Genomic DNA, 12,203 nt, shown 5'->3' with positions numbered 1-12,203 from the left:
AACGAAGACGTAGCTAATGTGTGCCGTGTAAGTGAGACGTCAGAGTGTGTGTTTTGAACACTGTATTTTGTGGTTACTTATCTCAATGAGGTGTTCGGTGATCGTTATGATTGGTTTGTTGTTTAAGGGTTTCTTTTGTTGTCTTTTTGAACAACACAACTCGGGCTTGTACAATAAATAGTAATAAATAAATAAAAAAAACACAGAAATGATCCTTATTTAATGAGTTTTTATTTTTTTCACAGTAATCCAGGTGGAAGCGCAATAATTTAACTTTCATAACGCAATCGTGTGACAGCTGTGTAGTTATATCTAATTTGCATGAAACAGGAGGGCAAAATGAAAATGTCTGAATAACGAAAAGAAGTAAGTTGTTGCAATGTGATCCATGATCCACAGTCCTGGTCGTTGCTGCACTGTTGGAACCCGAGACTTATAAATATGTGATTTGGGTCAAATGGAGCAGATAAAACACCCCGAAGTGAAAAGTAGAAATGTGGGAAATACTGACAAGATCTAAATGAACGATAGACAGCATTCAACAAAATAAATATTGTACTGTATGAGCAAGGTGTAAATCGCAGATGGCAGCAATAAAACGGTTGGCATGAGAAGATGGAGCAATAGCAGCAGTCCAGCCCATCCCTCACATGATCCATAATGGCCCCCTCAAGGAGGACAAACATGGTAGGTGGACCAGGAACCATATTGTCCTCCATCTTGTCCATCAACGTGACGTCTGGTCGGAGGAGTGATGGCCTCTGTCCACGTGCAGCATAACTCACACTGTGTCTAAGCAAACGACATTCATGCCGCCTGCTGTTTGAAGGCTGACCTCCCCTCGCAGCTCAGGTAGCCTGCCGGAAGGTGAACGTTACAGAACGGTAATAATCACATGGTGACTTAACACCCACTAATTCAGTCAGAAATGTGTTCATTTCCACATTCACGATTTTCTGGACTCCCTTTTTCTTACATTGAATCCACAGTTGGAGTTTTGTCATGAGTCGGTCGCAGCGGCGCACACTGCCATCGAGTGTCCAGCTCCACAGCCAATGAGAAGAGGCCTGAGACCAGAGACCAGCTGTGGCCGAAAGATGTCGGTCTCCGATCCGTCCCCGCACATTCCGTGTTCGTTCCAGCCCCAGGAGAGGAGACCCCCCCCTAAAAAGGAGAGAGGTCACGGGTCAGTGGAGCTGACGGGATAAAATTAGCACAGCCCCTCCGTTTGAACCCCGACGCTCATCCCGCTAATAAAGGCTCCCCGCCCCTCACAGCTGGAGAGGTGTTGGTAGGTGTGGTCAGGTCTTCATCACAGAGGGGACACGTGCCATGGCAACGCAGTTGCCAAATAGGCTCCATTGCCATGGCAACAGAAGGGAGCTTGCTTTCTCAAGTAACACATTTTCAAGCGTTTGCCAACCTGCAGCTGTGTGTCCCTCGTGCATTTTTTATCATTGCTTTATTTTCTCTGTGTTTTCTGCTTCTCTGAAGAAAAAAGTGGCATCAAAGACTTTTGATTCGCCACATGACACACATGCTTTTAGCGGTTAACACGGAAGGATATCACGCCACGCCTCTAAGATGCTTGATGTGTTGGAACTGGACTGCAGTCACCTCCTCCGATCATCATCATTCATCAATGATCTTAATGTGATGACATTTTCTCTTCTGTGGAAGGGGGGACAAAAGCTCTTTTCTTGGTGTCGTGTTCCATTCTCGGACACACGGACTCGAGCATAGCACATCGGTGTTTCCATGGCAACAAAGTGACTGCACAACATTCCGCGCAACAAAAGGATCCAAATCAAGACATTTAAACCCAAAGCCATTTCCTTGCAGACAAACGGTGGTGCTGTGGTTTTCCTTTCGACAGTTTAAAATCTCACACCTAATTAACAACAACACAGAGACCCAATCGGCAGGCGGAGCTGTTGTGTGACTTCCACTACAGGCACAAGTTAAAAGAGGATCTCCCGGTGTTTGTGTTTACACTCTGATCCACGGCGCTTCTGGCCGCTCCCCCATCCCTGACCACCGATGAGGTGACGGTGCAAGCAGGCGAGGGCTGAGCAAGCGACAGACATCATGAGCTCTGTTCTTTTCCACCTGACCTACTTCAGCACCAGAAATAGAAGCACTCAGGTCTCTGCTTCAAACGCTGTCTAGCTATTTCATTGCTCCTGCCGTGGCGCCGGAGACGGGACGAGGAAACGAGGAGAGCACGTCAAAGGATGTGCAAGAGGTTTGCGCGAGCTCTCAGAGCAGCGCATTGGGAGGACTGTCTTTATGACCGACAGCCTGCATGAACAATTTCCGTATTATAATGGCATATCGAGTTAACTGTTCAAATTGGCCAGAACATTAAAAGTTGATGTCTCGTTGCCATTTACCAGCAACGTGCAGTGTTTCCCCTCTAATGGGCCTCTATGGGCATGATTCAGGAGAGATCCTCACACACACTTCTGCTCATATTGATGCTAAGCATTCACATTTCATTGTGCTCATTTTCCAAAATGTTTTATGACTTTTGGATGTCAAAACACTTGATGTGTGGCATCTATGTTCTTTCTCATGTGGCTAAATGGGGGGGGGGGAAACATGCCTGTAAACATATATGTGTTTAAATTAACTATTTTAGAGGCAATTTACTTCTGTCAGTGAAACCGATGTGTCTTTGCTGTAATTACCTCATGAAGCAAAGGCCACAAAGCAATAAGCTAACCTCAGAAAGCCTCTACAGCATTACAAGAAGGATTAGTATTTCACACTCATGTTTAACTCTAATGTACAAACGCTCTGGCAGAGGGGATGACTTGAAATGGTTTAGTCTAACACATGCGCTGCCTATTCCTTTATGTACTTAGAGCTGTCAGAGTCATGTCAGGACAAAGTGGCGTCTGTTGTTACATCCAAAACAAAAAGGTCACTGCAGGCGTGTTTTAAGCTGTCAGATGCTTATGCTGCTATACTTCCTCAAATTAGAACTAGAACAGTGTGGAATATAGTGTCAATATAACAAAAATATATAATACTAGAACATAGTGGGGATATACTCACCTACTATAGCGAGGTTGTGTTCTGAGCCACAAGCAATCTGAGGAAAGCATTGGAAAAAGTCTTTATAAATCGCATTATGAAAAGCAGACTGCAAAATTCATTCAAGGATAATATATGCAAGGATTTGTTTTTGGCAACATGGATACCGAGATGCTTCCTGACCAACCTGCTCTGAAATGGAAAGAAAATTCATGTTGAAATGTAGTTAAAAGTACATGCAACTGGAATTGCCCCGGATCAAATAGCATTAGTGATGATTCTGTCTGTAAGCGCATTAGAAGCTCCTTTACGTCGCCCTTCATGGCCAGAGAGCAGAGCAGAAAACTCTAAAAGCAACGTCAGCACATTCACAAAAGCTGGACGGACGGCAATTAAATTATAAAATGTTTGGGGCGAGCTGGCTATCTTCTTAAATGTCCTTAAATGATGCTCCCAAAAAGCTGAAAACCCACTAAGAGACAGTGTGCAGGGTCAAAGCCTTGTTAGACACGCCGTTTCATCGTATGACATCCTCACTTTTAGAGTGGGAAGTATTTTGAGACAGCAATGTTTTTGTTAAAGGACAACGCTGTAAGATTCATGAATAGACCCCCCCCCCCCATCCAGTGACTCCTGAGCCCCTGACAGGTGACGGCTTGCTCCACCAGTAATGCTCATAGGCTTCACTAAATATTGACTCAGTGGGTGTGTGTGCGTTCTGCGCTAGGAGGGCTAACATGGTTAGGGCTGACTGAGCGATTCATAGTCCAGTCCAGCTAATCCATCTTACCTTCAGCCTCACACACACAAGGTGACTCCGCCGCGACACGGGCTAGTGCTTCTGCAGTGAGCAGGAATCGCACTCTCCGGCCGTACAAGCTGCCATTTAAACCGGAGGTTAACAACTGCACCTCCTTCAATCCTCACATGTAATTGCCCCGATGGCAGCAGAGCGCTCTGCCTCGGCTGAGTGCGAGTGGTGCACTGGGAGCATTTGTGTGCACAACACAATATAGAGATGCAAATCATAACAAATGGCTCTGGGGGGGCCTCGGCTCCCATTCGGTTGTCGTCTCTCACTAAACAGCGCTCAGACTGCTGCTTTTATTTGTGGTTGTTTGTCGTCCCCTGCTGGACTGGCGCAAAAACATTTCTGACGGCGTCTTGATGAACAGGGCTCAAAATAACGACCGTCAGATGTTGTATGAGGAAACTACATTAATGATGGCTAGTTAATGCTATTCAGCAGAACTTTGTGACCGCATTACAGAAGCAAACCTTTGATATTCTGGTGCATTTTCATTTGTGTGGGGCCGAGTAAGAAATAAGATTTAACCAATGTGCCTCAGTCCCGCCTTTATAGGGCAGGTCACTAACAACAAGTGTCTGACCGAATAAATCCAAGATGTAGGGTGACAACAACAAAAATAAGGATCACAAAAAAACTACTGATAAAATCTATGTCATTTTCCATGTGCTTTTGATGCGTTTGATCTCTCAAACACACTCTAACCTGTGTCGCTCCACAGAGGGCTTTAACCTCTGCAGGGAGGCAACCCTCCTCTGAGGGCCGTGCCGCCCGGTGGTCTTTGCTCTGATTGGTTGATGCCGGTCGACCCAGCTGTCCGTAATCCCCTCTGCCCCATGCGAACACTCTGCCGGTCTCTGAAAAGGATGACGTGTTTGTATAAACAGGCAGCACGTCAGTTACTTCACACGCGAGTGCAGTTTCACCTGTTTGAGCCACAATGTGTGTCCAACCGCTCCACACGCCGACGGCTTTCTCTCTGCCCAACAGCGATCGATTCACGCGGGTGGGAGAGGACAGGAAGAGCTCCGTGGCGGTCAGGTGGCCGTGCTTGTTGTCTCCCCACACAAACAAATCGCCATTTCCTACAGACAAAGGCGAGACATTAGTCTCCGTCCAGCAGAGCAGCAGAAAGTACAGAGCAGTAATGGAGTGGTGACGGTTAACTGATCACAGGACAGAATGTATGATGCATGCACAGGAAGTGGAGGACAAACCACTAGTACGACCTAAACATGTTAAAGCTCCGGGTCTAGGAGCAGCTCTTTATCTACCTGCTTTCAAATTAGCCTCTTATGCTAAATAGTACGAAATAAAGTGAGTTTAGCCCTACCTGTGAGACACACACAGTGCATTGAGCCTGCAGTTACCAGCTGTGAGGTCATCTGATCCAGACCTGCAAACACAGGAGCAAATATCTGGTCACGTTTATCAATCACCACAATTAATGTAAGGCCTCAAAACGTTGTATTCCTTAAATTACCTGGTACCAGAGTCGGCACCACTGAGCTGAGGTGTGACGGGACAGCGTGTGGATCGAGCGCTCTCTTAGCATGATTGAACAGACCCGTTCCCCACTGATATACACAGCCAGAGTCTGAAGGTAGAACAGGAAATCAGGATGTGTGTGTGGCTTTAGTCCCGGCTGGAAACACACCATGGAAGTGTAAACGTACCAGTAACAGCCAGTGAGTGTCTGAGTCCTGCTGCGATACTCACCGCTGGCTCCTTCAGGTTCTGAGAACCAACGGCACAAAACAGCTTTAAAAGGTGAACGAGTGTTACATATATTGTATTTTAGATCCAATAATATTGGAGCTTTAACTAAAATCCGCGCCCCTCATCAGCTCACCTCAACAGCCTGGAGATCTGCTGAGCTCTTCGCCGTCAGTCCGACACCAAGTTGTCCAAACGCATTGGAGCCACATGCTAGAACTCGACCACAATCTGACAGCATGAAATGTCCAAAAGGTCATCTCCTTAATGAACGAGTGTCTTACTGATGAATATGTCAAACGGTATTATATTATCCTTCTGCTCTTAGTATTCTAAGCAGATCATTGCATGCTGGCGCGAAACGATGCTCACCAGTGAGAAGAAGAGTAAAATCCCAACCACAGGCCACTTGTGTGACCCTCAGACTCGGGCGTGAGCAGAGCTGAAGAGTTGAGATGTCCGAGTAGTGACCGAGTCCCAGCTGGCCCCTGTCGTTCTGTCCACACACAAAAACCTCTCCGTTGTCTGCACAACACAAATACGGCACACACGTTTGGGAATCATTAAACATAATCCAGGTAAGCCTAAAAAATATCAAGACATTTTAAATATGGATGAATAAATAAAGACTTATTGAGTTGTGCATATTTGACATATTTCGCACGGATGGCAACTTGCAGCCAGGTAAACAATATGGATAAAAGGAGAAACTATCTGCAGACTTTAAACCATGAATTTACAGTCAAAGGGTTTGAAAAGATTGGGTTGTAGGGGTAGTCTGGAGTTTAGAAATCATCACAATGTCTTCACCTACTACTCTTCCACAGTATATTTTGACTTCAGGCTGTAGACGTGACTGCTACGATGATGCTTGTTTGTTTTTACGACTTGTGTAACCAGACAATAAACTGGTTTAGCATAGTTTCTATATGGTCAGCAGGGGGCGCCATGTGATCTCTGCTTGGCTTCAGACTGCGCCGGAAAAACATCCTGTCAGTCGGCCTTGAATGTTTAACACGTGCAGCCACTTACCATTGATTAGCACGGAGTGACCCCCGCCGCCGGTTAACCTTCGTAATGCCTTCTTTGGTAGAGCTGCGGTGTCGGAGAGCCGGGGAACGGACTGGTCCCCCGCATTTCCCTGTCCCAGCTGCCCGTGGCTGTTCGCTCCCTGACAGGCGGGGTCAGTTTATCACTAGTGCTGTTATATATGTTATGAGCATTCGTGAGTAAATCTTAGCGACTTTTTAATTTCGCTTATTAGATAACGTTACGAAACATCATTTCACCAGACATGCACAGCTTAAACGCTTTGACGCTGAAGACAACCAGACTTACCCAGGACCGTAAACAAAACTCGACGCTGCCACAAAGCAACATGCTGCGGAGGGAGGGGGCGTTGACCTGGATTACGATTGGCTCCGTTAGCTCCGGCACCGCCTTGTTTGTCGTCTTTAGACTAGGAGGGGTGATGATTGGTTAGTTAATATTGGATTAAGCCAATGAGAAGAAGGGTTGGGCGGGTCATGGCATTGTCAAAGTATTATTCATAAAACCATCCACTACAACGCAACACCGCTGTAGTTTTGGCTCTGGATATTGTAATAAATATGTATTTTTAAATGTTGTAAGCAGAATTCAAATGTGTAACACAAATCAAGACAATCCAAAATCACCAATAATAATAGTTTATTAGGAATGTGAACTTTATAGCCTTTATAATGGTAACAGTTTTCAGGTTCCATTAGGTTTAGACCTTTCCTGTAATCACGCAACCTTTCCAAAAACACGTTTTGTCATTTTATTGCTGGGGAATCAAGAAACCGTGATTAAAGTACACAAGCAAGGACATGATACATACAACAAAATAATACAAACAAGGTACTTGCATGTTTTGTACATATCACTTAAATGATTAAGATAAATGTGAAGAAGACAAATTAAATAAAATACAAAACAAAAACATACACACAATAATATACAGCAGTGGCGCTATTTACTGAATTAGCGTGAAAAGCTATTGATTATATGTAATATTACATGAAGAACAACGAAATTATTATTTTAAAATACATTTTGCTCTTTGGATTTGTGCAATTTTCTAATAGCGGTGGCTAAACGTATATACCTTTGTGAAACCAAGGAGGGAGGGCAGCTGAGCATTTTGCCACAAGCAGGCCACATTGCACTGACAAAGGGTGAAACAGAAGCAGCATAAAGCGCCGTCTGGAGACGACGGTAAAAAGCAAATAAACGCGACTGCAACGGAGCCGTTAGACGCCCATCTGCTTGTTCAGCCGGTTGAGGGCATCGCCAATGATGTCGAGTTCGTGCCGAAGCTCTTGCACCACACTGTTGATGCTAACAGTGTCTTTTAGAACATCCACGCTCTGGGTGTAAGGGTTGTAACGCACAGTGAAGGGACGCTTGATGGTCTTGGCAAACTCCCTGCAACAGTCGTGATATAGTTACTGAATGTCAAACAGTAGAGCGGATCGCGTTCATCGATATATCCAAGAACTCTTTCTGTGGATATCTTGTTATGCAACTAAATCCAGGCTCACCTCATCTTCACTTTAGCCTCCTCAAAGCTGTCCGACACAAAGTAAGCATCCTGAAATGTTGTGATGATGCATTCTTGTTTGGATGTGACTTTGGGGTCAAACGCCATTATCCTTGCCTTTCCGGAGAGCGCATGCTGTGAAACAAAGAGCCGATCAGCACGTGCTTGGTTCATTTCACTAAACACGGGAGGGCTGCTGTTTTAAATCATTGCTTTCTTTACCTTAAGCTCGCTGATGGATGACAGCAGACCGGCTCCATACGCCCGCAGCTGCCCTTCCTGTTTGCATAGGCCAAACTCCACCGTGAAGAAATAACACTGCAACACAGAAACAATGTTGAAAAATGTACAAATATTAAAGTGTGAATTTGATTTGAGAAATTCTCCTTTTAATCAGTGTCACTCACTGTGGCCAGTTTCTGGACTGAGTCATCTGAAGTTCCGAGTGAAGCGAGACCAATCTCCTGAGAAAACTGGGCGAAGCTGGGCTCTGCCAAGAGCGGGACGTGGCCCAGTAGCTCGTGGCACGTGTCCCTTCATAACGATAAATACTATTTAGGTTTTGTATGAACCTTGACATAAATGTCCTGTTCACAGGTCTGTGTATTACTCACGGTTCTGGGGTGTACAGGGGTTCGGAGCTGTGCCGCACATACTGGGTACAGTGGAAAACACGGAAGGCCAAACCAGCAAGGAAGTCGCGTGGAGACAAATATCCAGCCACAGGTCTGATGGTAAATCCTGTGCGTTCTAAGAAGATAAGACATTGTAAGATATTTACAAGCATTTCCTTTTGTGTATTTGAAATAAAAGGAGCATGATTTTTTTTTTAAAGGAAATGGAAAAAGCTACCCCTGAGGAATCGTGAGACATCCTCCAGCTGAGGGATGTTGTCCTCCCGAAATTCACAGTACTTGGACAACAGTGGCAGGTTCTTCAAGTATTCCCTGCAGGCGTGGGTGGGGTACAACTTGTTGAGCTCCCTGTACACAACGCCCCAAGTCTGCACTTCCTCCTCTGTGAACTCGATGTAAGGAATGGGATCCCCACTGCAACAGACGAGACCGGTTTTCTAAATATCCTGCAAGAAGTGCTCAGATTTTTGAAATTACCATTACGATATGCAACAAAGACTCACTGTCTGAAGGCCATGGCAAGATCAGCAAAATACTTTCGCCTTTTCCGGTAGACGTTGTCCTTGAAGCCCTGATGAAGAGGAGCATGTGAGAATAATGCCATTTTATTTTTTGTCTTTTAAGTCAGCCAGTGGGCTGATTTTGGGTCGACATACCGGATGATCCGCATCCAATTCAGAGCCATACATCAGGACACGGTTTGCACACTTGTCCAAGTCTGAAATCTTCTTTGGAAACCAAGGTGCCTCACTCATTTCTGAGAAGAGCGACGCGAAACTGTCACTGTTAACTCAGTCTATTGTATTATAGTTCTAATGCAGTAATCACATGACTTCGGTCACCTTCGTCGTGCAGACAGGAATTATCTGGAGGCTCCATATCCACCACGTTCACATGCTTCCGAAGCAACTGGATGATTTCGTTCAGCTGCTCATGGTTGCTGTCGCAGTCCACGAAAATTTCAAACTCCGAGTTGCGCCTTTTGGATTTTCTGGACTCTATGTGGACAAGGTTGACGTGATTTTCCTGCAAGAGACATGGAGAATAATTTTATACATATAAAAGTGTGCGTACACTTCAATAGTATTTTTACAACTTATACCTAAAGTCAATAAATTGTGTTTGGAGAACATCGGATAAACTGAGAATTACTTTTTTAACTATTTATACAATGTATTTACAAATAAGTACATATTAAATTAGTTTCACTTGGACCTGGGATTTTGCCGATGTTGCATTTTCCTATTAATGGATAAGGAACAATAGTATAATACATTTATTCATACTTGGAAGAGTCGGAGCGCCTTTACCAGTCCTCCCACTTCATTCTTGAGGGAGAAGATGATTGTTGCTCTGCCTTTCTCTGATGCATTCTTCTTTTCAGTGTTTTCTTCAATTTTTGTGAAGGTTGATTTGTTTATCTGCAAACAGCAAGGATTTGAAAGGTTTCCATCAGCGTGACTGCAAATAATTATTACAATTCAACACCCAATAATAGTTCGATGGCTGTCGTTTAGTTTAATGCATCTTCGATTATTCAAGTTGATTTGATAAAGTTATGGAAATGCAAAAATTGAAAAAGTCGAGAAAGAAAATGATATGATTCTTGGATTTCTAGGCTTAGATTTTCTTTATTATTGATATTTGGCTAATGTGGTTTATATCAAATACAATATATTTCAAAGATCCTCTCCAATGCAATGAGCAGCAAGTCATAAGAGAAAAGGTTCTACTAACGCGGACACGTTAGATGCACGAATAGAGACGGGGTGAGGATTACTGCTCAGAGCAGGCTGATAAAGCCTTGTTGTCCGTTTCAGCACCTTGGACAGCGCCCTAGACGACGAATGGAGAAAACGCATCACGTGTTCTTCTGCGTTAAAGAAGTGCAAAAACCACAGATAACATTGTGAACGATAGTTTTTTTATTATTATTATTGGTCGGGTTACGTCTAATACTTCTGTCACGTGCAGCTACATCAGGGTATGATTTATTTCTAAGGATGGTGGAGCAGGTTTGGGAGTAAACGAGCAGGCCAGCCTGCAGAGTCAGTTACACGCAGCTCATTTACCATGTTTCGCCCTTCCATCATTGCGCAGACGGCGCGGCAGACCAGTTCTCTGTGGCCCTTTCTCCGTAGTATCCCCGACAGCATTAGTGTCTGGACTGGACACTGGATCAGGACGTCCAACGGGGTCAACTCTGTGCGTCTCGCTTTAACGAAGATGAACTTCTCTGTGTCTCAAAGAATCGCCTTACTGCAATCTCATTTGGACACCCGGGGGAGCCTATAATTAGCTCGCCGCGGCGCGGGGGTTTTACGCACGCGTTCCACACCAAATACTTTCCATCTATTAATGTCATATCTGTTTATTATACTTTATTATTGTACTTTTATTTAATTTTATAACAAATAAGGCACGATTGCATGTGTTACACAGCTTTAGAAAAACCTTTCTCCTGGTGGAAAATGTGGATTTTACACGAATTACACCATCGAATGATTTATCAATAATGACTATTTGTGCCGCCCACGTTAACCTTCTTAACCCTTGACGTAAATTAATTACACTATAGCAGAAAGTATTACATGAATCTGCGCTGACGACAAAGTGAAGGCTCGTTCACGAAGATGAACTTCCCGTCAAAGGAAAAAAACAATTAAAAAAACGGACAAAAATATCGAATATCGAAACCCACTTGACTTTATTGCAGCAGTGATGCATTCACTTAAAACTATAAAATAACATTTTTAGAAACCGGTTTAACTTTTTTTCCCACTCATTTTCCTAAGAAGTTCTTACCTCATTGTTCAGTAGTTTCTCTTCATGCCCAATGTTCATGGAGTCAAAAGATCTTCCTCGACGTGGTGCCTCGTTTTTGTTCGAATACATGATAAAGTTCTGCAGTTCTTTTTTATGTACTGCTTAGAGGAGCTTTATCTAAATAGCCTGTATTTGTCACATAAGCTGTCTACCTGTAACAGAAGCGCGCTTGGCTATTTACGCATAGACAAAGGGGGGGGGGGGGGGGGGGGTAATCTCACCCACACAGCAAATGGAAAAAGAGCAGCACTGCCCACGTCATAAAAAAAATGAGAAAAGAAGAGTGTCCTTTATTTCACCTGAAGACCGGAAACAGCTTCAATGAGATCAATCGGGTCACATTTCAGGGACTGAATAAAAACAGCTGATTAAAGAATTTCTATCAGACTTGTCAATGATTTTATCTGAACTTTAATAAATGGAATGTGCATTTTTGATCACAACTCCGCACCTCGATTCAACTTCTGATGATTTTCGCATAGTTGATAGATGTTTATGAACATAATGTCTGCGTTGTGATACTTGGACGCTGACAAATGGCATCAAGTTCAGACGCTGCACATTTAGCTTTAGACCATGTAATTCAATTTAGGTTGAGGCTTTACTGCTTGTTGGT

At 44.0% G+C, this 12,203-nt stretch overlaps 2 protein-coding genes across 2 annotated transcripts; both read right to left on the bottom strand.

Moving 5' to 3' along the window:
• Window positions 1-220: 220 nt before the first annotated feature.
• Window positions 221-6,943, bottom strand: sergef (secretion regulating guanine nucleotide exchange factor). Its single transcript, XM_068739942.1, has 12 exons — window positions 6,902-6,943; window positions 6,596-6,734; window positions 5,936-6,088; window positions 5,700-5,794; window positions 5,524-5,584; window positions 5,331-5,444; window positions 5,181-5,243; window positions 4,774-4,932; window positions 4,553-4,704; window positions 3,061-3,097; window positions 977-1,164; window positions 221-857 (listed from the first exon to the last, which is right to left on the bottom strand). Exons 1-11 carry the CDS (start codon window positions 6,941-6,943, stop codon window positions 1,001-1,003), a joined length of 1,179 nt encoding a protein of 392 aa, XP_068596043.1. The 3' UTR covers window positions 221-857; window positions 977-1,000.
• An 893-nt stretch (window positions 6,944-7,836) lies between these two features.
• On the bottom strand, window positions 7,837-11,656 carry tph1a (tryptophan hydroxylase 1 (tryptophan 5-monooxygenase) a). The gene is made up of 11 exons (XM_068739477.1): window positions 11,567-11,656; window positions 10,048-10,182; window positions 9,604-9,787; window positions 9,418-9,518; window positions 9,265-9,332; window positions 8,979-9,175; window positions 8,741-8,876; window positions 8,534-8,660; window positions 8,349-8,444; window positions 8,128-8,261; window positions 7,837-8,011 (listed from the first exon to the last, which is right to left on the bottom strand). The coding sequence occupies exons 1-11, from the start codon at window positions 11,654-11,656 to the stop codon at window positions 7,837-7,839; spliced, it is 1,443 nt and encodes a 480-aa protein (XP_068595578.1).
• Between the last annotated feature and the right edge of the window lie 547 nt (window positions 11,657-12,203).

The sequence above is a fragment of the Brachionichthys hirsutus genome, chromosome 5, assembly GCF_040956055.1.
Source record: "Brachionichthys hirsutus isolate HB-005 chromosome 5, CSIRO-AGI_Bhir_v1, whole genome shotgun sequence".
In the NCBI taxonomy this organism is placed as follows: Eukaryota; Metazoa; Chordata; class Actinopteri; order Lophiiformes; family Brachionichthyidae; genus Brachionichthys; species Brachionichthys hirsutus.
Note: the sequence above shows the minus strand (reverse complement) of the source record. Positions and strands in the feature narration are given on the sequence as shown.